Below are 22,951 nucleotides of genomic sequence, written 5' to 3' on the forward strand. Positions count from 1 at the left end.
GTTTTGTGTTTACTTTAACGTGATCTGAGAATGTATCAGAAGCCAATCCAAATATATTTGATTAACTTGTTATTTTTAACTGCAATTCATATAACCGTCATTCAGCATAGCTCAAGTATTGTAGTTCAGCATTATACTCTTTAAGAGGGTGTTTCTGATCAGCTGATTGGTAGGTTCCATAAAAGTTTGCTGGGTTCTTGTTTGCAAATAGTTTAAAAGCATTCATATAAAGGATTGCTATAGTAAATTTAATTCTGGTGACCTTGGTTAAGAGGACCAAATTTCTGCTATCAATCAAGGTATCCTTGGAAGCAGCTGAATTGTTGCAACTGAGCAATTTATGTTGAAACCATAAATACTCCAATAATTTTAGAGAAATGTATAACAAGGATTCTCTACTTTGGACCAGTAGAATATATGTTTGGTTACCTTTTGTATTCTATCATTATTTGTGTCAAATTTTATATACACAAGGAGGAATATTTTCTGGATGTAATAGTGTTTAAGAAGGAGGATTTTTAAAAGAAACATAAAATTTGTTTTCTAGTCTACTTCAAATCAGGACTCTCAAAACACAAATATTCCACGGGAAGAAAGCTCTCAGTTACCTGCTACCAGCCAAGGATATGTTCTGCCTGAAGGGAAAATCATGCCAAATACCATTTTTGTGGGTGGAATAGATATAAGGGTATGTATTTATTTCATAATAGGATTTCAGTTTATTATGTTTTTACAAAAACTTTTGAGAAGTTGAATTCTGCACAATGAAGATTGCAATCTCAAATGAAAATAAATCCATCATCGATATCTTCTAAGGATTGTAAAAAGAAGTATTGGATCCAAAGTTTTCAGTGGAAGTTCATATGTTCTCTTTTAAAATGTTCTTAGACTATGTTGGCAGTACTGCTGTTTAATAAATAAGTTGATTTGGAATACTTTTTTTAAAGTTAACAGTATTTTACTACAGGGCCTTTCTGTAGTATTACCTTCAAATAATGTTTAGTATGTCTTTATATAATTTATCCCTAGATGGATGAGACAGAAATTCAGGGCTTTTTTACACGATATGGCACAGTGAAAGAAGTGAAAATAATCACTGACAGAACTGGTGTATCTAAAGGGTAAGTTGGTTAGTTTGGATAGCATTGATAACAAATAATTGTGAAACTGTTAGCTACAGTACTTAGATCAAACACTACTAGTATTCAAAGATTAACTGGTAATGAAGCATATTAATGAATAGAATTAAAAGTTTGTAAACTGAACGGCAAGTTTCAGGCATAAACTTAAATTATTCAGTGATACTCTTAGCTTTAATTAGTCAGTCCTTTGTTGCTGATATGTTTAATTGTAATGTTACTATATTGTGCATTATTTTAATTTTTATTGTATAATCAAATGGTAGGATATCAGTTTTAAAAAAATGAAATATATATATATATATATATATATATATATATATATATATATATATATATATAAACTATAATAAATGATAGATAATATCACCAGAAACAGAACCACAGGTCAAGTTAAAAGTTTTACCTTCAATCTCCTTTGTATTAAAAATAGCCATTGGTCATCTAGTTTGAGAAGTGCATAAGATTTTCCTTGGAGGGATATAAACATTCTCATTAATTTGAACTGTTTATCTCTGTGATATTTGGTTTTCTACTTTTCTGGATGCAACCATTTTAATGCAAAACATTGAATTACATTAATTCAAATGGAATGTTGATATACTGTGCTTTTGATTTATCTTTGTAGATACGGATTTGTATCATTTTTGGACAATGTAGATGTACAGAAAATAGTAGAAGTAAGTTGTTCATTTGGGGTCTACCGGGAATAATTTAGAAACCTTTGTATTGGTCAGACTGTTGATATTTAGAATCTGTTTACTATTTGGAACGTAGATGGCCCTTTTTATACAGCTTTTAATAGTCTCATGTCCAAACAAAATAGTCATCAGACCAAGTACTTGTATTATTGCATTAACTTGATTTGATTATAAAAATAATAAGAGAAGTTTATTTAACTGAGAATGAATTATTGCTCCAAATAGCTTTCAAATGGTGAATATAATTTATTACAACCTTATATGAATTCATTTGGTATAGCCTATATTTTAATCCAAATTCACTTCTGAACAAGAGAGATGTCAAGTCTGAATTAAATCATAACTAGTGTGTAACCAATACAAATGCATCCAAATAACTCTTGTTAGCATGGAAGATAACATGATCAGTGCTAGTAGGGAGTTCCGGGTTCAAAGGGCATCCTTCATTTTAATCCTGAGCCACAAATCTCTTCTATTGGTCTTTTTCGGTATCTTAATACTATCCAATAATAAAATGTATCTTTTTCTTTGGAAAGGACACAAACCAGTTTTATCTGAGCATTGCCTACTGATGAGGAAAATATTGCAATTTGTGCATTGAAAATTTTATCGTTATAGCTTTGTCTAAAAATAATAAAATATTTTTTGCAAATGGAAGTTAAATTAATAAAAATTTAAAAAATGCTACCTTCCCAACCGTTTCTGAAGTGTGGCATTCAGTTAATAATACTTGGATTTAAGAAATGATTGGTGAAAAAATGAAACGGATCAAGAAAACTGGATAAGTTTCCTTATATTGGATTCTGGCATTCTTTATGGAATTCAAGTTGCAAAATTAGAATAATTTTTACTAGAAAAAATGCAAGTGAAGATTAATTGGGTTTTGAGATGTCTGCCAGACTATCTTCAAGGCTATCTTATTTAAAATTCTTTAAAATACAGATTTTTTCCTATTTGTGTTTCAATCTTTTACTCTGGGTGTCAGCAACCCACAGGTCCAGAGCTGCATGTGGCTCTTTAACCCCTCTCCTGCTGCTCCTTGCCGACCTGGTCTCTGCCCTGAGACACTGGCATGACCCGGTTGTGTGACCTGCTCTCTGCCTTAGAAGGAATGAGCTTCTCTGCAGAGCTGCATGGCTGAAGCATCCCTAGTGTTTTCTCTGCACTGCCCATGACTGGCTGCTTTTTGTGATTCCGTGTCCTTTGCGGGAGTTCAGGGCCAGCCTTGGTTCCCTTCATGTTGGCTCAGGAAGGAGGGGAACGGGGACAAGCAGCCTCCGCTACCAAATGCAGGGAGGGAAGAGCTCTGACTTTCCTGCGCAAGCGCTGGCTCCTCACCTAAGCACTCAGTGGTGGCAGCCAGAGGAGTTGTTACCGTTGCCGTGATTCCAGCCCAGGAGGGTATCCTGCTTGTGCGCACTTGCATGCAAGAGAGAGATGAGAGAAAAGGGGAGAAAAAGAGAGAAATGAAAAAATGGAGAGAATGTGAGAGAGGAAAGAGAAATGAATGAGAGAGAGAGGAGAGAGAGAGAAATGAGAGAGCTGGAGGAAGGGAATGAGAGGGAAAAGAGGGAAACAAGTGAGAAGGGGGAGAAAGAAAGAAAGGGAGAGGAAAAACATGAGAGGGAGAAAAAGAAATGAAAGAAAAGGGGAGAAAGAAATGAGAAAATGATGGAAGAAGAGAATGAGAGCGAGGAAAAAGAATAGGAGAGGGGGAGAGAAATGAGAGCTGGAGGGAGAGAAAGGGAAACGTGAGAGAGAAGAAGAAGAAAAAGGAAAGAAAAAGGGAGAAGGAAAAAACCAAATGTGGGGGAGAGATAAACACCTGGAGCCACAAAACTTTGGTAGGCGTAACAAGGAGGTCACGTGACTGGATGGGAGTGACGTTGAGTTCACAAAACCACCCAGGTTTTGTGGCTCTTAAGTATTTTCTGTGGGAAACATGTCCATATATGATCACGTGACTCTGAGTGTTTACGGTTGCAGACCCCTGCCTACTCAAAGGCTTTAATTTCATCTGTAATCCAAGTCTTCTCTGTTCTATGGTTAATTGTAACATCAATAGAATTTAATTCTGTAATGGTCTGAAAATTCCATGGGGCATTTAGCAATCCTTTCATCTGAAGAATGGGCCACATAATAGATTTTACATTTACATAGTCCTAGAAATTTTCTTTTCTGTTCAATTAGTTCTATTCAATTAGTCAATGATGCTCTTAATATATGTAATTCAGCCTAACAAAAACCAGATGGGCTGCATACATTGCTGTATATGAATTATGTACAGAGATAGTCATAAAATGCATGGGGGCTTCTAATTAGAAGTTTAGAATAATTGTTTAAATTCCCAAGATTGAAAAAAGTTTGAGCAGAGATACAGCTGGGCATACAATGATACTACAAATCTGATGCTTTTGACATGTCAATCAATATATGTGCATATGTCAGGCATACTATCAGTAGAAGGATGGACTTGTAATTGATCACAATGATCCCATTTCCTCACTAATCATGCCTCTTATGGTAAAAAATGATATGGAATTGTCACAAGTGGATTTTTATTATTTTTTATATATTGTATTTAGAGATTGTCCATTTCCCACATAGAACAATTCTGGACAGTGAACAAATAAATATGTAAACATAAAAGCTATATATAAATATATTAAAAACAGTTAAACACAAAAATAAAATAAAATAAAAATTTCAGAATTAAAAAATGCAGAAGAGGCTTCAGTGAATTGCAGGGTCAGGTCTCCAAGTATTTCTGAAAGGTCAGGAGGTGAAGGCCTGCTTCAGGTAGTTTTTATAATCTGTACTGCTAGCTCTTCTGGTCACCGATATGTTATTATTGCTTTTTTATTCAAAGGATTTCCAGTATGATTGGTAATGTGCCATCAAGTCACTGTTGACTCATTTGTCAATGGAATAATAAGCTAGATAGAAAAAAATTCATTCCTCTTTTCTTCTCTATATTGACTTGTTCAATGCCATTTTTCTTGCTCTTCTAGTAACAGGTGAAATACTGTAGCTCTTCTTGTCTTCTCATTCTTGACCTTAGTTGTCTCAGAAATTTAATATGGCTAGTGATAATTCATATTATTAACCTGAAAGAAAATTCTCTGGTGGTCTTCACATTTGCAATATGGAATTCCAGTCACCTATGATTGTTACAGACTATAAGTTATATTAATCAAAGCTATTGATATTATTTAGTCTGTTGAGAAGAGTACATGAATCAAAACCTTTAAATTATTCTTTTATAGTCACAAATAAACTTTCATGGGAAGAAGCTTAAATTGGGACCTGCAATAAGGAAACACCCAAATTTATGTGAGTATTATTGAATTTGACAGGCTGCATAAAGAAAAGCCACTTGATATAGTGAACAGTTTTATTTCTGGATAAATAGAAGGATGGCAAAAACACTTGGAGATACACACATACTACATTGATATTTATTACTATTCTACCATCAGTTATTCACTTTCTTTTGCAGGATGGATATATGAAAACTACTGTCATAGTACAGTAAGTCTTGTCAGTGGTATAATTCAGAAGCCTACTGATAACTACTAATTTATGTGGAGGAATGAAATACATTTCAATATTGGGATGTTTTTTTTAGGTAGAAGAAATTTTGAAGATATAACTTTACTTTTTCTTATCCCACAAGGTGCCTATCATGTGCCACCCAGGCCAATGCTTATTAATTCCCCTACACCTCAGTTCCATAGTGTTTGGAGTAACCAGGAAACATATATGCAGTCTCCAGCTGTGATGAGTCCTGTCACACAATATGTTCAGGTAAGTTTTTAGAATGAAATTTAAGTCATTTAATTACATTTCAGAGAAAGTAAAATTGTAGAACTAGATTAAAAATATTCCAGTGAATTATGTTGCTAAATTGGCATACTTTCAGATGCAAGCTTATTATTAATATCTAAAAACATTTCATAAGAATATGGTATAAATTATTTCCACTTTCTGTATCTAACTCTGAAATAGTCTGGGGATATTGTCAAAGTCCTTTCCCACCTTTTTTGTTCCTGGAGGCTGTCAGAGTTAAAGTTATGTACCTTAAAGTTTAGTTGAATAAGATAGAATTTTTATTCATCTTGTCATTTCCCATGTTATCTTCTGAAGGGGTAGTACTATTTTTTGAGCATGTCTGGGATGTGAAGACATCTGGTGGATAGAAGCTGTGGCCAGAAGAGCGTTTGCTCAGTTGTGACTAGAATAGAAAGCTCTGGCTACAGTGATTCATACTTTTATCACCATGCAGTTAGACTTTTGCAATCTTCTCATCATGGGGCTACTTCTGAAGGTCGCTTGAAGACTATAGGAGAGGCAAAGTGCAGTGGCCCACTTGTTAACTCTTGCTATTTCTTAAAATATGAAACTTATTTTTCAGACTTTTGGTTGATTAGCCATAGATTTAAATGTACAGTTCAAAATGCTATTTTTGACTTTTTTGTTTTTTTGTACTGTATTTATAACAAAATTACAAAAAAGAAAATCAAAAATACAAAACATAACCAGTGAATAAAGATAGTTAATAAATTGAAAAAGCTATCATGTTTCCCCAAAAATAAAACTCTGTCTTATTTTTCTTTGGACGCCAAAATAAGCACCAAGTCTTATTTTCGGGGACGTCTTATCTGCTTACGTTAGGACCACTGCAGCCAGGCCTCCCACACCCTGACACTTGTTGCGCTGCTGCCCGACTTCTGCAGCCATTCACACTTGTTCGTGATCATATGCTATGGCCTGGCCATCAGGAAGTGTGTTGCGTCAGTTTGCATGCAAGTGGTGGCACTGGTATGACAAGTCTCGCAGTGTTCTGCCACAAGCAGCGGCACAGGCACAGTGACCCTCGCGGTGTACTTGTTGCAAGCAGCAGCACTGGTGCGATGTTCCTCGTGGCAAACTGCCATAAGCGGCAGCACCGGCACAACAAGCCTTGCAGTGTCTGGCTGCAAGTAGGTTCAAATGGCTGCAGAAGTAGTTAGGCAGCAGCACTACAGGTGTTGGAGCATGGGAGGCCTAGCTGCGATGGTCCTAAGGTAAGTGGATGCAGAGCACATGGGGCAGCTCCACCCACTGACATCTGCCTTAGCTTGATTTTTATGCATGTGCCTTGTCCCATCTCATATAACCAGATGGTGAGTGGGGCTTAACTATGGCTTATTTTTGGGGTAGGATTTATATTAGGTACAGGCATAGAAATCGGGCTAGGGCTTCGGGGTAGGTGGTATTTTTGGGGAAACATGGTAAATAAAAACAAAAGAATCTGAAGAATTTTTTTAAAAAAACCAAGCATATAATAGAAATCACTGGTTTACAAGAATTACTTTATAATGATGTATTGTTATCAAATAGTTTTGACTTAAAACAGTTGTAAATGGCCTGACATCAAAGCTTCAAGTTATCTAGTTCTACTGGAATTGACTAATCCAAAGTGATCCTTCTGGGGGTGAGGGTGGCTAAGGCTAATAAGTATTGCTTTTTTATCACAACATCTACATTCTGGAACAATATGGAAATTTATTGGATCCATCAGTGAAGGCCTCTGGAAACCAATGAAACTGAACTTTTCCATTGGGTTTTTGGAATATTATTCACCATTATTTCTATTTTGTATTGTTATTGCTGATTTTTGTCTTCTCAATACTGTATGGCCGTGATGGTGAACCTATGGCATGCGCTGTTGCCAGCTGCTCTTCCAGGCTCCAACGCGCAAGTATGCTCCAGTTTCAGCACTCAGTGCTGAAAAGGTTAACCATCACTGCTATATGTTATGAACATTTAAGAAGTAATAATATTAATCATGCAAGGATTACAAGGGGCCATGGACATCACCTAATCACCTTTGTAATTTAAGGCCACTCTTTCATGCCCTGTCTTCTGAACAATTATGAGTGCTGTATAAAAAAGCTTGTCTTATCTCCCCATGGTTGTTGTGTTTCTAAGCTAAACATATCCATCACCTGCAACATTTCCTCATAACTTTTTCTTTCTAGCCTCTTACGGTTCCTTTTCTATGAAATACTCCATTTTGGCAATGTCCTTCCTATAATGCAATGATCAAAACAGGATACAACTTTCATGGTACAATCTGACCAAAGCAGAATAGGGACAATGATTTCTTTCCCTTTTGACTTCGGTTGATGCATTTTAGAATAACATTTGCCTTTTGGGGCGAGCCACATTATACTATTTGCTCATATTAAGCGTGTAATTCACAAACACCCTTTTTTTTTTTTTACAAGTTCTGTTGTGTGATTATTCCTCGTCGTTCCTTCCTAAGTTTCATCTTTTATTTTCCTTTAAGACTTTGCATTTTACCTTGTTGCAATACATCTTGCTGATTTTGTCATTGTTCCAGTTTGTAAATATTTAACTTAATACTGATACTGTCTTCTAAGATTTCATTATTACCTCTATATTTGTATTATATAAACAGTTGATATATTTTAAAGTCCTTCTTCCAAGGTATTTAACACAGGAGATCTCTGGTATGTCACTCAACAGTTTCTTCCAGCTTAATGCAGAGCCGTTCACTTATTTTTTGAGGTGATAGTTTTTCAACCAGTTCTGTATCAAATTGTTATGCAGTTAGTTTATATTTTTACATCTTTTCTAATAGAATCTCCTAGAAGAGTTTTGAGTGAAGTCAAGGTACATTGTATTGTACCTTGATGAACGTATCTTTTCTTTTATGTACACTGAGAGCATATGCACCAAGACAAATTCCTTGTGTGTCCAATCACACTTGGCCAATAAAATTCTATTCTATTCTATTCTATTGTACCTTCCACATCAATGTCTTCCACGTCCATGGTCAGCTGAACTGATATCCTATTAAATAAGATCAGATTGATTTGGCATGATATATTCTTGATAAATCCATGGCAAGTTTGCCAAATGATTTATTTTCTAAATGATCACAGACTGAGTTTATAATGGATCCTTAAATTTTCCTTGATAACTGAAACTGATAGTTTATATAAGAAGCCTCTTTTTTTTTTTTTTGTCTTTTAAACATTTGCTTTTCTCCAGTGTTTTTGTGGTATACCCATCCTCTATAATTTCTTTTAATATTCTGGAAAAGGTCTCTTAGAAGAAGCTTCTTCAGAACTATCAGATGTAATTGAACTTACATTCATTCTGATAAATTTACATGTATGTATAATAAAAGAGTTTAAAGTTTTTCCATGTCCAATCATGACCAATTCAAGGGAGCAGTGCTCATGTCTGATTATCAGCCAAGGGAGCCTGGGTTGTCTGACCGACATTTCCATGTGGCCAGCATGAAAATATGGAACATAGTAATGTTCCTGCCAAAGTAGTATCTATCTACTCACATTTGCATGATTTCAAACTGTTAGGTTGGCAGAAGCTAGTGTGAGTAATGGGAGCTCACCTGTTGCACAGCACTTGAATTTTGACCCAGGCTGTCAGTGTTGGAGCTGACAAGCCCAGAGTCTTAACTGCTAAGATATCACACCGCCCCATCATTCATAATAACCAGGTACTTCCTAATCTATTTCATTCAAGTTTATTTCCCTCCTTTTGTTTATGCCCAATCAAACCTATTTCCACTTTGGGGACTGTGAAAGAAACAGAAGGTTTTGCACTTTTCGCTCTTGCTGGCACCTGTTATTATAAAATAATTTTGCTTGTAGTAGCAGGTTCTCCCTTTTCTTTCTTTTACAACAGTACAAAAAAAAGCATTTTTGTGTTTTTAGAATCTTTTGCAATTCATAATTCTTTTGGTCTTTTTATCTTTCTGCAGATACGAGCTATATTGGTTTCTTAAAATGCCTCCATTTTTTTATTAGAAAATTTTGTCAAAAATACATTTTTTCAGAACTGTAGTAGGTACAATTTCTATAGGTCTTGCTCATTCTAAATCTACTGCCAATTTATTTAGATAAAACTTTATTGTACTGTACAATTTTCAGACATGAGTGAAGGCTTATATTCTGTTTTTGTGAACATGGGAAGAAAAGATAGCAAATTACATGATGTATAATTACTATTTAATAAATTTATTTGCTGCCAATCAGTGGTTTCTTGTGATTTAAATTAATCATTACATTTGAAAATGGCAACCAACTAAAAATTGCTAACTAAAAAAAATGATAACACAAAAGAAAAAGAGATTAAAGCTTGCGCCAACTGGTTGATGCACAAAACATAATTTGTTTGGGATTATGAACCACATTCTAACGATAAGATTTTATGGTAGAATGTAACTTGCCATGACTTCTGTCTTACAAGTATAGAAACATTTTCAAAACATTTCCAGACGTATTCATGTAAAAAACTATCCAAAACTATTTTTGTTTTTTAACTTGCAGGCCTATCCTTATGGTTCTCCAGCTTTATTAATTCAGCAACAAGTTCCTGTAGGATACCAGCCAACTTATAATTACCAGGTTTGAGTATATTTCAGTTTTTGTATCTAAAAATTAAAAGTTAAGTTTTATCTGAACTAAAGATGTTTTAATATGCCTTTAAGATCATGCCACTTGATACTTTGAAATGTAGTCGTAGGAATAACTAAGCAAGATGATCATATATGCTGGATATATTATAGATAAATATCAAATTGTGTTTACTGTCAGCTGGGAGCTTTTTGTTACTAAACTCTGCAATAATTCAGAATTCAAAGATAAAAAATAATAAGGACATTTACACATTGCACCTGTCAGCAATTGTGGGGACTTTTAAACTATATAAAAGTACTTATATAACCATGTTGGTGAACCTATGGCCCGCATGCCGGAAGCGGCACGCAAAACCGTCCCGTGCCAAATGTCGGCCTCGCCAGCTCCTTGTCGCCTGTGCTCAAACGTGCACCGGTCAGCTGGCCGTCACGCGGGGTGCTGGCGACACTGGAAGTGTGGCGGTCCATCACGCATGCGCAAGACGGAACCTGGCCTGATTGTGGCTTGCGAATGCACGATGGACCGCCGCACTTCTGGGGTCATCAGCACTACACGCACAATGGCCAGCTGACCAGCACGCATTTGAGCACAGGAATGCGACAGGAGCCGGCGAGGCCATGCATTCGGCACAGGATGGTTTTGCGTGCCACTTCCAGCACACAAGAACGCCAAAAGTTTGCCATCACTGTTATATAATTAAAGAAAGTTAGACATTGGTACTTTAAGATTGTCTACTCCTGATTGCGTATAAGATAAGGAGAATTCCCTCGCTCAAGAGATGCAATATATAAGGTGTAGAAAAGCAAACTTTCAATTGCTGTTCCCTTTATCTGGATCAGGGGTGTCAAACTCATAGCAGCGTCATATGACATATTGGGACTTATTTCCCCTTTGCTAAACTGGGTGGGGCAGGGCCAGCATGTGATGCATCTGGCCCGCAAGTTTGACACCCCTGGTCTCGATCATTTGACCTGAGATCTGAGCATTTCATCTGATATCTGTCCAGCCCCAATGCTGCTGGGTTTTAGGAAGGCTGTAAACCCTTGGACTGGGGGAAGGGAGATATATTATCAGGCTTTTCCGTCTTGCAATGGAGTCAAATTTGTAAAGGAATTACTCAGTAAACATATATATTGGATTATACTGTAGGTTCTTTTTTTCTTATGTATTTAACTTTTATTTACAAAGAAAAATATGCAAGCTGCTCAGGAAATAAGCATGGAAACAGGAAATAAGCCTGACAAGCAAACATATTTTATCAATCAAGTAAGCGAAACTTGATCATCCATATTACTATTCCTGTGTTTTGAGTTATGTAAATTTTGTTGCTTAGCTTAGGTTACTTACTTTAAATTTGGAATGCAAACATTCATAGTTCTAAAAATTAACATTTAAAGATGTCCCAGAGGTGCTTTTTTCAAAAAACAACAGGACTTTCTTGGTTTTTTTGTTTTAAGATTTTTCATTTTTCATCCAAGAAGCTTCTTCAGTTATTTGGCAAAACGCTTTCAAATAAAGAAAATCCAGTTGCCTTTTGGAAAAAGCACCTTTGGGATAACCATGACCTGGATGATGGAGAATCTCCACAGACATGGTGGTGCAGTGGTTAGAATGCAGTACTGTAGGCTACTTCAGCTGACTGCTGGCTGCCAAAAACTTGGCAGTTTGATTCTCACCGGCTCAAGGATGACTCCGCCTTCCATCCTTCTGAGGTCAGTAAAATGAGGACCCGGATTGTCGGTAAAATGAGGACCCAGATGCTGACTCTCTGTAAATTGCTTAGAGAGGGCTGTAAAGAACTGTGAAACGGTATATAATCATAAGTGCTGTTGCTACTCAAAGATACATTACTGTATTCCTATTATTTTATCAAGCAAGTTAAATGCTATGTTCTGCTAAAAGTCTGTTAATAGTTTCTTCACTTACTGTTTTTTTTAAGATTCCACCACAGTGGCCGCCTGGAGAACCAAGAAATTACATCGTGCCAGTAAGTCACATTTCTTGTATATATTTAAATTCAGTGGTTAATATTTACAAATCAAAGAAGACCTGCCCTCCTTATTTATGTACTAGTTGCTGAGTGATTATTTTTATATTGGCATACTGTTAATTTTACATGAACTTAATTTCTCTGACACTTCATTAAATAGTGCCTTCAAGGTGTTTTTGAAATTTAGCAGAAACAGTCAAAGAAGGGCCTCTAAAAGTTACCTAAATATCTGGACAAGTGTACTTGGAAGTAACACTTCAAGTAGTCTGCACCAGACTCTGTAGCACTTTAAAAATTGATGCTAATCTTTTAAGTTTGTTAGAAAATTCTGTTTTATTATATAGAAATAGTAGCAGAGGATTGTTACATAGTCCTACAGTGTGCAGTCACCATGGGCCTTGCTGCTTAATGGTTTCAACTGTCATATGAAACTCTTCAGAACATAAAGGAACCATAGATGCAAACTAAATACTGCCATCTACTGGCTGAATAATTCTGTAATTATTGCAATACAACATACATTCTAACATGTATTCCAACACCTCCACTCAGCAAGTTTACTCTTTATAATAGTCCCATTTCAGCTCTTAGTTCTGTTTCTTATTTCTTATAATTCTTCTTGTTCTTTTTCTTTCTCTAATTTTTGTCCTGGTTGTCCACAATGCTGCTGCTGCTGCTGCTGCTGCTTAGGCCTTGACTCTCCAAAGAGCAAGCACTAGAGCTGCTGGGGCTCTGGTGGCTGCAGTCTCTTTTGCATTCTTCTTCCCATCTCTGAGTTTTACTGCATTGTGAGCAAAGTAAGAAAGACATCTGAATCATAAAGAATCTATATTGGCATCAGGTAGCAAATGAGAGACTAGGCCAAAAATACTCAGATGATGCAGAAGTACAAAGAGAGGTCAGACAAGGCTGTATTCTTTCTCCACTGTTTTTAATACCTACTCAGTTTTCAGTGAAGCACTGGAAAACATCAATACTGGCCTTAAAGTAAATGGGGTTCAGATCAACAATTTGAGATATGATGATGATACAGTTCTGTTTGCCAGTAAGCATTAAGACCCTCAGCTCCTCAACAACAGAGTCACAGAAATATCTGAAAAATGTGGCTTGAGGTTTAACATCTCAAAAACCAAGATTATGGTCGTTAGTAAACAACCCATTAATTTACCACCGATAAATTCAGAAAGAATACCACTAGAAAAAGTTGAAAGAATCATGTATCTTGGTTTTAATTTACATGAAAGCTGGGACATGACCACTGAAGTAAAGACAAGGATAGAGAAAGCTCGAACAGCATTCTTCAAAATGAAAAAGGTCTTCTGCAGTTACAACATAAGCCTAAGACTGAAAATGAGGCTTGTTAGATGTTACATCTTTTCTATCCTGCTCTATGGATAGAGAGTTGGTCTCTGACAGAAAGCCTCTTGAGACTAGAAGCATTTGAAATGTGGATTTACAGACAACAGTTACGTATAAGCTGGGTTGACAAAATCAGAAATGAGGACATGATAAGCTGCCTGGGAAAGTAAAGGGAAAGATTGAAGGCAAACGAGGTCCAGGCAGAAGAACATCATGGCGACAAAATCTAACGGACTAGTTTGGACAAAACTCACTTTTTCGTGTGGCTGTTGATAAAAACACAATCGCAAACAATCGCCAACATTGACAGATAAAGCATAAGAAGAAGAGCATCATAAGACAAATGTTTGGCTAGGATGCCTTTATTGCTTCTGGTGTATCTCCTGATTGAAACTTCTTGTGGCCCAGTGCCGGCCCTTCTTTTATTCTACTTGGATAGTCTTTCTCAGTTAATTTCTTTATTGTGTCAGGACTTCTGTGTCCAAGGTGTCTGTGCCATGTGTGAATGCAATTTGAAGGTTTTTTTCTCTTCGGCAGTATTAGCTACCTGATTGCAGTTCAGCTGATAAAAGTTTACCTGTAATTTTAACCTTTGCAAGTAAGATATCACCTTTTGTGATAACGCAGCTGTCCTCTCTAAAAGGTCACTACATTGCCTTGTTTTGTAAGCTTCTATTCTGACAAAAGAGTAGTTTCAAGAGGAGTGACATATAGTACATTTTTTACAAATATCTTTCTGGTGACATTCTGAGAAATAGGATAGTAAAGAAAACCATCTTCTGTTCTTTCTGATTTCATTTGGCCATTACCTGTGGTGATTGTTTCTATTTTAAGGTGAATAAAGAAATACTTACCACTTGTCATGTGATTCATAGCTCCTGAATCAACACACCATGCTTGCAAAGATGAAGTGCAACTTTTGGATTGAAAAATATGTACATTATCTGAAGAAAAATCAGTTTCTTTTTCACACTTTTGGCTTTTTGTGATTTTTGCATTCTAGCTTTCCAGATTCTGAAACCTACTTTTAAGTGACTGTTTTTCTTGCATACAAAGCATTCACTTGTTTCTTGCTTCATGCATCTTTTTATTCCAATTTTTCATTTTTAAAACCGACTCTGTGACAGAAACACCGTCACTATTAATGCTTTCTATTTTACATTCATCTTGCCCTTAACATATTCCTATGTTAGCTTGTCATCTGGAAGTACAATCAAGCACTGTGATAGGCATTTCATAGCTTTCTGGCAAACCATTAAGTAATAGTACTGTGACAGTACAGTCTTTTATTTCTTATATATTTATCAAGATGTTCAACCATTTCCAAGGTATACCTTATGTAATCCTGCATATCCTCCTCGCCTTTCATCAGCTTGGTTTGGTATAGTTTTCTAATCAAATATAGCTTGTTGCTTAGATTAACTCTCATGCACCTTTTGTAATCATTTAAATGTTTCTTTAGCAGTTTCACATTTATGTATATGAATGATTGGATAATCTTTTATGCTGAGAAATTGTTCTCTGAGCTTCGACTGGCAATCTGATTTGTCAGATTTGCAAATGAAATCTTTGTTGCAGCTTTGTTACTGGCCATTTTCTTCTATTTATTTATTTTGTTACAGTCTTCTTGCTGTTTCTTGCAGTTATTTATTGTTGCTGGCTATGACTGGTTTATTCTGTTCTGTGCTAAACTTTATATTTCTCCTCTAATTTGGGTTTGTATTTCTAGTTTTATACTGATTTCATCTCTGATTTACCTGGGCCCATAACCTGCTAGAAAATTATGTTTTATTCTATAGAAATGGTAGCAGAGGATTATAATATAGCCATACAAATTGGCTTACTATGGTTACATAGCCATACAGATAAAAATAAAGTATACAGTGTACAGTCACTGTGGGCCTTGCTCTTAACAGTTTCAACTGTCATAGGAAACCCCTCAGAACATAAAGGGAATCATAGATTATAACCATATATGCAAACTAAGTACTGCCATCTACAGGCTGAATAATTCTGTAATTGTTGCAATACAACAATTGCAGAACATGTATTCCAACAAAGTTGCTGCTGGAAATGAACTTAGTCATCTTATCTATTAAAGCATTAGCATTACATGATTATTTTAACTAGTTTGATTATAAATGAATGAAGCCACAATTTCCAAGATGCTATCTATTATTTTTCAGTAGGTCAAAGTGCTGTATGTCTGCCAAATACAGTGGTACTTCGGTACTCATCGTTAATTGGTTCTGGGATGCACAATAAGAACCAAAAATGATGAGTATCAAAAAAAATTCCCATAGGGAATAATGTAGTGAGTCACAAGGCCGCTGACAGCGACAAATACTAGCGTGTGTTATGTAGCAAATAGTGGAGAAAAAAAAATTTGTATCAAAACACATTGAGTACCAAATTAGATGAGTTTCAAAGCAGTCAAGTACCAAAGTACCACTGTATAAGCAAATAATAAATAAATGCTATAATTAAGCTTTATGTATCTCACCTGCAACATTGAGTTTTTTCTGTAGTTTCTATTTGAGATTTCTTTGATCAGTTCATAGAATGGATAGCATCCATTTCTATTAATTCTTTTAAATTTTACACAGGCATATACTACAGTGAATTATGGTAGTGAAATGGATGTAGGAACTGACCAAGCAGAGTGTTCTATGACTGACACTGCACAGTCATGTGCAAACAGTCCACAAAAGGTATAATGATTTATTTTACATAAATATTCTTTAAATAAAGAATAATCAAACCTTGGATGTATAATAAATGAAAAGCAAGAATAAAATATAAATAATACAGGTAACCTTTATTTGCTAACTACAATTGGGATTTACAATTTTGTCACTAAGTAAAGTGGTCACAATGTAGTATATCAGATGATCATAGTTGTATTTTCCAGGGTGTCAAAACTCATCTGTTTTGCATCTTTGGTTTTTGTTTGCCTCCTAACCACTCCCCACTCTTTGGAATGTCACCTGGGTTGGGATAATTAAAAAGAAGGGAATTAGTGTTTTTATTTTCATTCAGTGGAGAGAAAGGGATTACAAGACTGTAAACAGGCACTCAGTGGGGACTGAACCTGAAAGCAATGGCAGCTGTGGGAGCACAATGTAAATAGCCTGGTGTAGTCCCTATTGCGTACTCGCTTACTATCTTGTAGTCCCTTCCTTTTCAAATTCTGTGCAATGGGGAAGACAGGACAAATTCCAGATATTGCCTAAAGAAATTGCTTGGCTTTATTTCTCTCCAGTTAAGAGATATGGGATGAAAGGATTACAAGAGAGTACTCGGACTGGGACTACACCAGTTTGAATGTGTAATGCATTAGCAACTGCCAGCACCTACTTACCTACCTTCCTTTCTTCCTTTCCTTCCTTCCTTCCTTCTTTTTTTCTCCTTCTCCCACCCTCCCTCCGTCCCCCCCCCCCTCTCTCTCGTCAAGTTTTTTATTTTATAATACTTCTACATATCAATACGTGACACCTGGGTATCATACATTTTGGTACAAGTAAATGTATTATTTCTCATGGTTATTACATTTATCCCGCTTAGATGTTTCTAACAATAATATACATTTACATTCGGTTATAGTCTTCCATTATTTCATATTGTTTAAACATACCTGATAACTACCACGTCAATTTCTAAACTTCCCACTTATTATTACATTTATCTTGTTATATTAAAATATGTATACTGTTATTCCCCTTTTATTTCTGTCTCTATTTTAACCTTTATTCATGTCACCATAGTATTAAAAGACATTTCTTTTCTGTCCTTCATCTTTCACCTGTTTTATTATTCATATTTCCCTTATTCAACTCTTCACATCTATTTATATTAAAATTTCATCCTTCATTCTTTTATTGTTCAGTGTTTCAATGTACAATTCTAATACCAATTGCAATATAATTTAAATATATAGATCTATTCATATTCTTTCCATTCATCCAATCTACGTAATTCTGCATGCTTGTATTAAAATATATTCTTTAATTCTTTAATTACTCATTTGATTTTATTATTTCACTGCTAATCATATTATTTAGGCATGTTTAATCGTACCATCATTCAATCTCTAATTTTCCCATTTTTGATGCTTGCTTCTTATTCATAATTCCCATAATTCACTTTTCATATCTATTTTTATTAAAATATTATCCTAGTGCCTATCACAGTACATACAAAATAATCATCCTGTCTATATAATTCTAATGTTTTTCTTAAAATATGTTCTTGAAGGATCTTTTTTCTCTTTTTCTATCCATCATCTCTTGTCCACATCAGTACTTTAAGTCTTTTTTTTTAAATTTTCTTCCCATATTCTTCTCTTAAATCTTTGTCTCTGTCTGTGTCTACATCTGCATCCTGACTGTTCAGTCTAACTTTTTCTCCCTACTCTCTTCCACTGTCTAATTTTATAACTATCTGATCTAACCCCTATCTCCTTTCCCAAAATATATTCCTGTTTCTCCCATTCTCTTTTTAAATTTCTTGAAATGTTTTCCCCCTGTTTGAATTCCTTAGATGTTATTAATTTTGATGATATCTCTTTCTTGTTATCTTCTTTTTGCTGGTTTCTCAGTTCTGCTTTTCTCTCCATTCCTTTTGCTGGTTCCTTCCTTTCCTGAAGGTCCTGGTCTTTGCTCATTGTGCCTTGTATAATATTTTCCAGTTTTGGTCTATGCCATCCATTAATTCCATAATTGCCTTATGTTGTTTCTGTATAAAATCCTTAATGTTTTGGAACATCAGCTCCATCTTGTTTAAAATTCCACTCATTTCCTCCTTGTGTTGTGTTTTATCTTGTTTTAGTAGATCCCACTTTTGGCCAATAGTCCAAGAACCATTTATTCAAAGCTGAACTTACACAAGTCACAATTCTTTATGTCCCATAGATAATCAATCAAATTTAAATATACCAGGGGATTATCAAAGCCTGCTCAAATCACTTTTATGAATTTAATCATATAACACAACATTCAGGGGTCTTTTTAATTAAAAATCTTCCCTGTTCTCATATTTAAATATTCAAGTCTCCAGTGGTCTTAGGATAGATGAATCCAATAAATATGTTCACAGTCCTTCAAATAATTATTCCCAGGCTTGTATATTTTCCTCTCATCAATAGATGGCATTTCTCTACTTCACAATGTTGTTACTGGCAAGTTTGATTTTAATTGTTTTAAATTATAATTCAAGTAATAAAGCCATATTAATTTTTTAAATCTGTATTTTCAGCATTTTAAAATGCCTTTTCAATACCACATCTTCTCACTTCGCATGCAATTTTCTGCATTTTTAAAGAAAATTTTTTTCCTCTCTAATTCTTCTGGTTTAGTAAATTTCAAAGTACTTATTTGCCACTTTGATTAATAGTTCTAAATAAATAATCTCCCTGGATTTTCTTGGGATTAAGTTTTAATAAAAGAATATCCTCTCATCCAGTTCACACATTGTTTACCAAAGTCCGCTCCTAACAAAGCTTAGATGGTCGTCAGCTGCCTCAGCTTCATGGCAGCTATCTTTGGGCTGCCTCTTCTCCTTATTGTGGCTGAGAGGGAAAAAAAGCCCCAGGTCAGGCAGGAAAAATGCAGTTCTTCTGGACCTCTCAGAGTGCTCCTCTTTGCTTTGTCACCCCACAGGTGACACCCCACCCCACCCCACAGGGTGGCTTTGGCTTCTTTCAGAGCCCACCAATAGGGAGAACTTGGCACAGGCGTGCAAAGATACACTTCCCATGTCTGATCTTACCATGACAACAGCTGGAAGCCAGCACATTGCTTTCTATGTATCATATTTTTTGGCCTATAAGACGCTCCAAAGTATAAGACGCACCTAGGTTTTGGGGAGAAAAACAAGGGGGGAAAATCTGCCTGTGCCTCATGACAATTTACCTCCTTGCAGCAAACAGTGAACAGCCTGGTCAGCTTCAGCACAGCATGAGTTAGCACAAGCAGTTGATTGGCGGTTGGATCAGCCTCCCAGAATACTGCCTATAAGTTCTGGGCGGCAGGGTTCACCACCGCCACCACCTATCCCTGCCGCCTGGAACAAGCCAAAAACAGGATGTGCGGAGGCTGAAAATGGGATGCAAGGAGGCAGTGATAGGCAGCAGCGATGGGTGACAACGGTGGTGATCCCTGTAATCTGGAACAGCTGATAGGTGGTATTCTGGGAGGCCCATCCAACCCCAGTCAGCTTCTTGTGCTAAATCAGGCTGTGCTGAAGCTGACTAGGCTGTTCACTGTTTGCTGCAAAGAGGTAAATTGCTGGGAGGCAGAGACTGCCAGATGGGGGCCGGTGGGTGGGTGGGGCTTCGGCAACATTCACTGTATAAGACACAGGCATTTCCACCCACTTTTGGGAGGGAGGAAGTGTGTCTTATATACTGAAAAATACAGTATATTCCCCATTGTATGCTGCTTACTGTCTGTAATGGTGATCATGTAACAACAGTGACAATGACTGAATGAGGCAATTGGCAAGCAAGGACTATCTGTAGTATGTGTGCATTGCTTTTTTTTTAGTGTCTTGTGTGTAGAGGTTATAAACTGATATTCCAAAACATTAGAAGATTGATCTGTTACATCTGTCAACATCTATATTTGCTAAAAAGCCTATAAATGGCCAATTGCTAAAGCATGAATTGACAATTTGTGTCCATGTATGAATTTCCTATATAATGTAATTGACTATCCATGATTCAAAATTTCATGTTTAAATTAAGTAGCAAATGCTCAACTTTCTGTAGTGCAGTTTTGTTTGAAGACAGTTTTTAAAATGTCCATTCTTCATACCTCTTATCTGACTGAAGTTTGGCTGTTTTGTAATCAGATTTAGATTCATACATATAGGGCTTTTAAGGAATGAAAATGGAAGCAGACGAGGAGACTGAGGTTATCTCTTTATACAACATTAGTTCAGGCATTAGAAAACATCGAACACAATGTTTACAATATATTAATAAAGTTTAATTGTTTTAGAAATCTGTGGATCGCAGCATACAGACAGTAGTATCGTGTCTATGTAATCCAGATAATCGGTTGAGGAACAATATTGTAACTCAAGAGGACTATCTTAAGGTATCAATAAAACAGAAATATAAAACCGCTTTAGAGATCTGTTATTAGGAATTATTGGAGAAGATCAAATTTACAGGTATAGTATGTATGGCAAATATTCTGACTCCAGATTTCACAGAGATGGCTACAGCTAAGTATTTGCCTCCTTTATAGATTTATTGTTGCATTCTAATTTGGTATTCAAATTCTGTTTACACTGTTTTGATGATGGAAATTTGACAGCAGCTTCACACATCACAAAGAAGCTATAAAATAGAGAATGCATAAGTAAATTCTACGTTTACTTTCTACACTGCAGAATAAATGAATAAATAATCAATATATTATTGTAGTCATAGACCAGAACACAGTTTAGCTAATTTAATCTTTTATATTTATATTTATTTATTTATTATGTTTTAGGTCAGTTTTAAATGTCTAATTGGTATTTGATATCAAAATAACAATCTAATAAATTATGAAAATAGCAGAAAGGTAGTTTTATACCTACAACGCAACCAAGTGTGTAGAATTAATGGCAGAGATAATTCCTTTTTTAAATTTAAAAACAGAAAAAGTCCACTTTATTAACATAAGGATTCTTATCTTAGAGAAAGTTTTTACATTAATAATCTTTTTTCCTTATTGCTTTATAAAAGGAGTAATTTTTAATATTTAATACTATTTACTTGAACTTTTACAACGGACAAAATGCTTTTCCAGAGGAAGTTTATAAAAACTGCTTTTATAATATGTAAATAATGTGAATAAAATAGTTTGTAATTGATAATTATTTGTTATCTTGCTAAATTGTCCCCGAGTATGGAAAGAAACTACACAAATAGCTTTTTTTACTTCCAGGGTTTTCTTAAATTGGTTTGTTCTTTGATCCAAGAGCTTTATTTTTAGAAGTAAATAATAAGACATTTTAACTTCAATCTGGCTGTGTTTTAATTTATCTTCTTTAATCTTCATTTGTAGGAGAAGAGAGCACATCATTTTAGAAGAAGCAGAGCTGTTCTTAAAACTGTTTGACTCAACAATAGATATAGAAAACCTGAAATATTCATGTTTGTCATTTGTAAAGGTAGAAAAACTTGCAGTTTAATATTTGTGACAAAACAATGGGCTGCAATTATGTAGTCCTACTAGCAAAAGTTATTTGAAGTTGGAGTTCATTTGAAGTTTGTATCCGATATGTTTCTCTATGTTTGAATTTATGTTATTTATTTCTAGACATGTTTGTATAATTTATCTGGTCTAGATTTTTCTGTGTTCTAATTACTAACCAGAAAATTTCATGTTTAACAGTTGGAATTTTTGAAACTTTCTGAATACTGAGTTGTGCTTCTAAGCTTTAAAATACATTTTACAGCATGCTGATATTTGTTTCTAACATTTTAACTTTCTCCCAGCACACACTTAAAATAGGAGGATCTTTTTTTTTTTTTGCAAGAGAAGTTTTTAAAACTGTACTTGAATCAGGTGATTAAACAGACATCCAGTTGCGTATCAATTATTGCCACAAATACATACTCAGTACAGTACTGTATTGCCTTACATATCCAATCAGTGGGGACTTCATTCACTAGCTGTGTGTGCTGCTTAATTATCAAACTGATAAGAATAAAAGTGTACTCATGGATGTAATTAATAGTATTAACTATACTTCATGAGTTACACTTTTTTATAATACAGTATATTTACTGACTAAAATATCTTAAAATTGTGGAAAGAACGAGTACTATATGATCTTGTGCTGTTTAAAACTGGTCACCAGCTTTAAATCAAAGAATTTGTAAAACTGTTTAATTATGTAGACTTTAGTTTTATATCAGTAAAATTCCACAATAAACTCTTGAGGTGGATTCCTTTTGTCACTGGTTTAGCCAGGGAGAATTACAACATAACAACAAAAAAGTTGACCTAAATATTAACATTGCTTGTTTTGATTTCGCAATGAGACTTAAACATTGAGAAAGTAGTTATGTTATAAATGTTCAAATAGCCTTAAATTGAATTTATGTCTACAAAGAAAAGTATTAAGATTTCATTTATGTACCTTTTGGAAAAATCATATTAGTTTTGCATGGTTAGATTTGAACATTTAGTGTTGGCAAGTATAGTGTGTCTTTTACTCTCCCTCAATTTCAAGGGTAAATAAATCTGTAGATAAAATAAATAAAAGCACAAATGTATCCCTTAACTTTCAGGAGATGAAACAAATAAA

At 35.1% G+C, this 22,951-nt stretch overlaps 1 protein-coding gene across 1 annotated transcript; it reads left to right on the plus strand.

The window, feature by feature from the left end:
• The first annotated feature begins 553 nt into the window (after positions 1 to 553).
• On the plus strand, positions 554 to 21,756 carry DAZL (deleted in azoospermia like). Its single transcript, XM_058183523.1, has 10 exons — positions 554 to 688; positions 1,030 to 1,121; positions 1,768 to 1,819; positions 5,107 to 5,173; positions 5,517 to 5,647; positions 10,207 to 10,284; positions 12,236 to 12,283; positions 16,252 to 16,356; positions 20,644 to 20,742; positions 21,703 to 21,756. Exons 1-10 carry the CDS (start codon positions 650 to 652, stop codon positions 21,754 to 21,756), a joined length of 765 nt encoding a protein of 254 aa, XP_058039506.1. The 5' UTR covers positions 554 to 649.
• The last annotated feature ends 1,195 nt before the right edge of the window (positions 21,757 to 22,951 follow it).

This window comes from Ahaetulla prasina, chromosome 4 (genome assembly GCF_028640845.1).
Source record: "Ahaetulla prasina isolate Xishuangbanna chromosome 4, ASM2864084v1, whole genome shotgun sequence".
Classification (NCBI taxonomy): domain Eukaryota; kingdom Metazoa; phylum Chordata; class Lepidosauria; order Squamata; family Colubridae; genus Ahaetulla; species Ahaetulla prasina.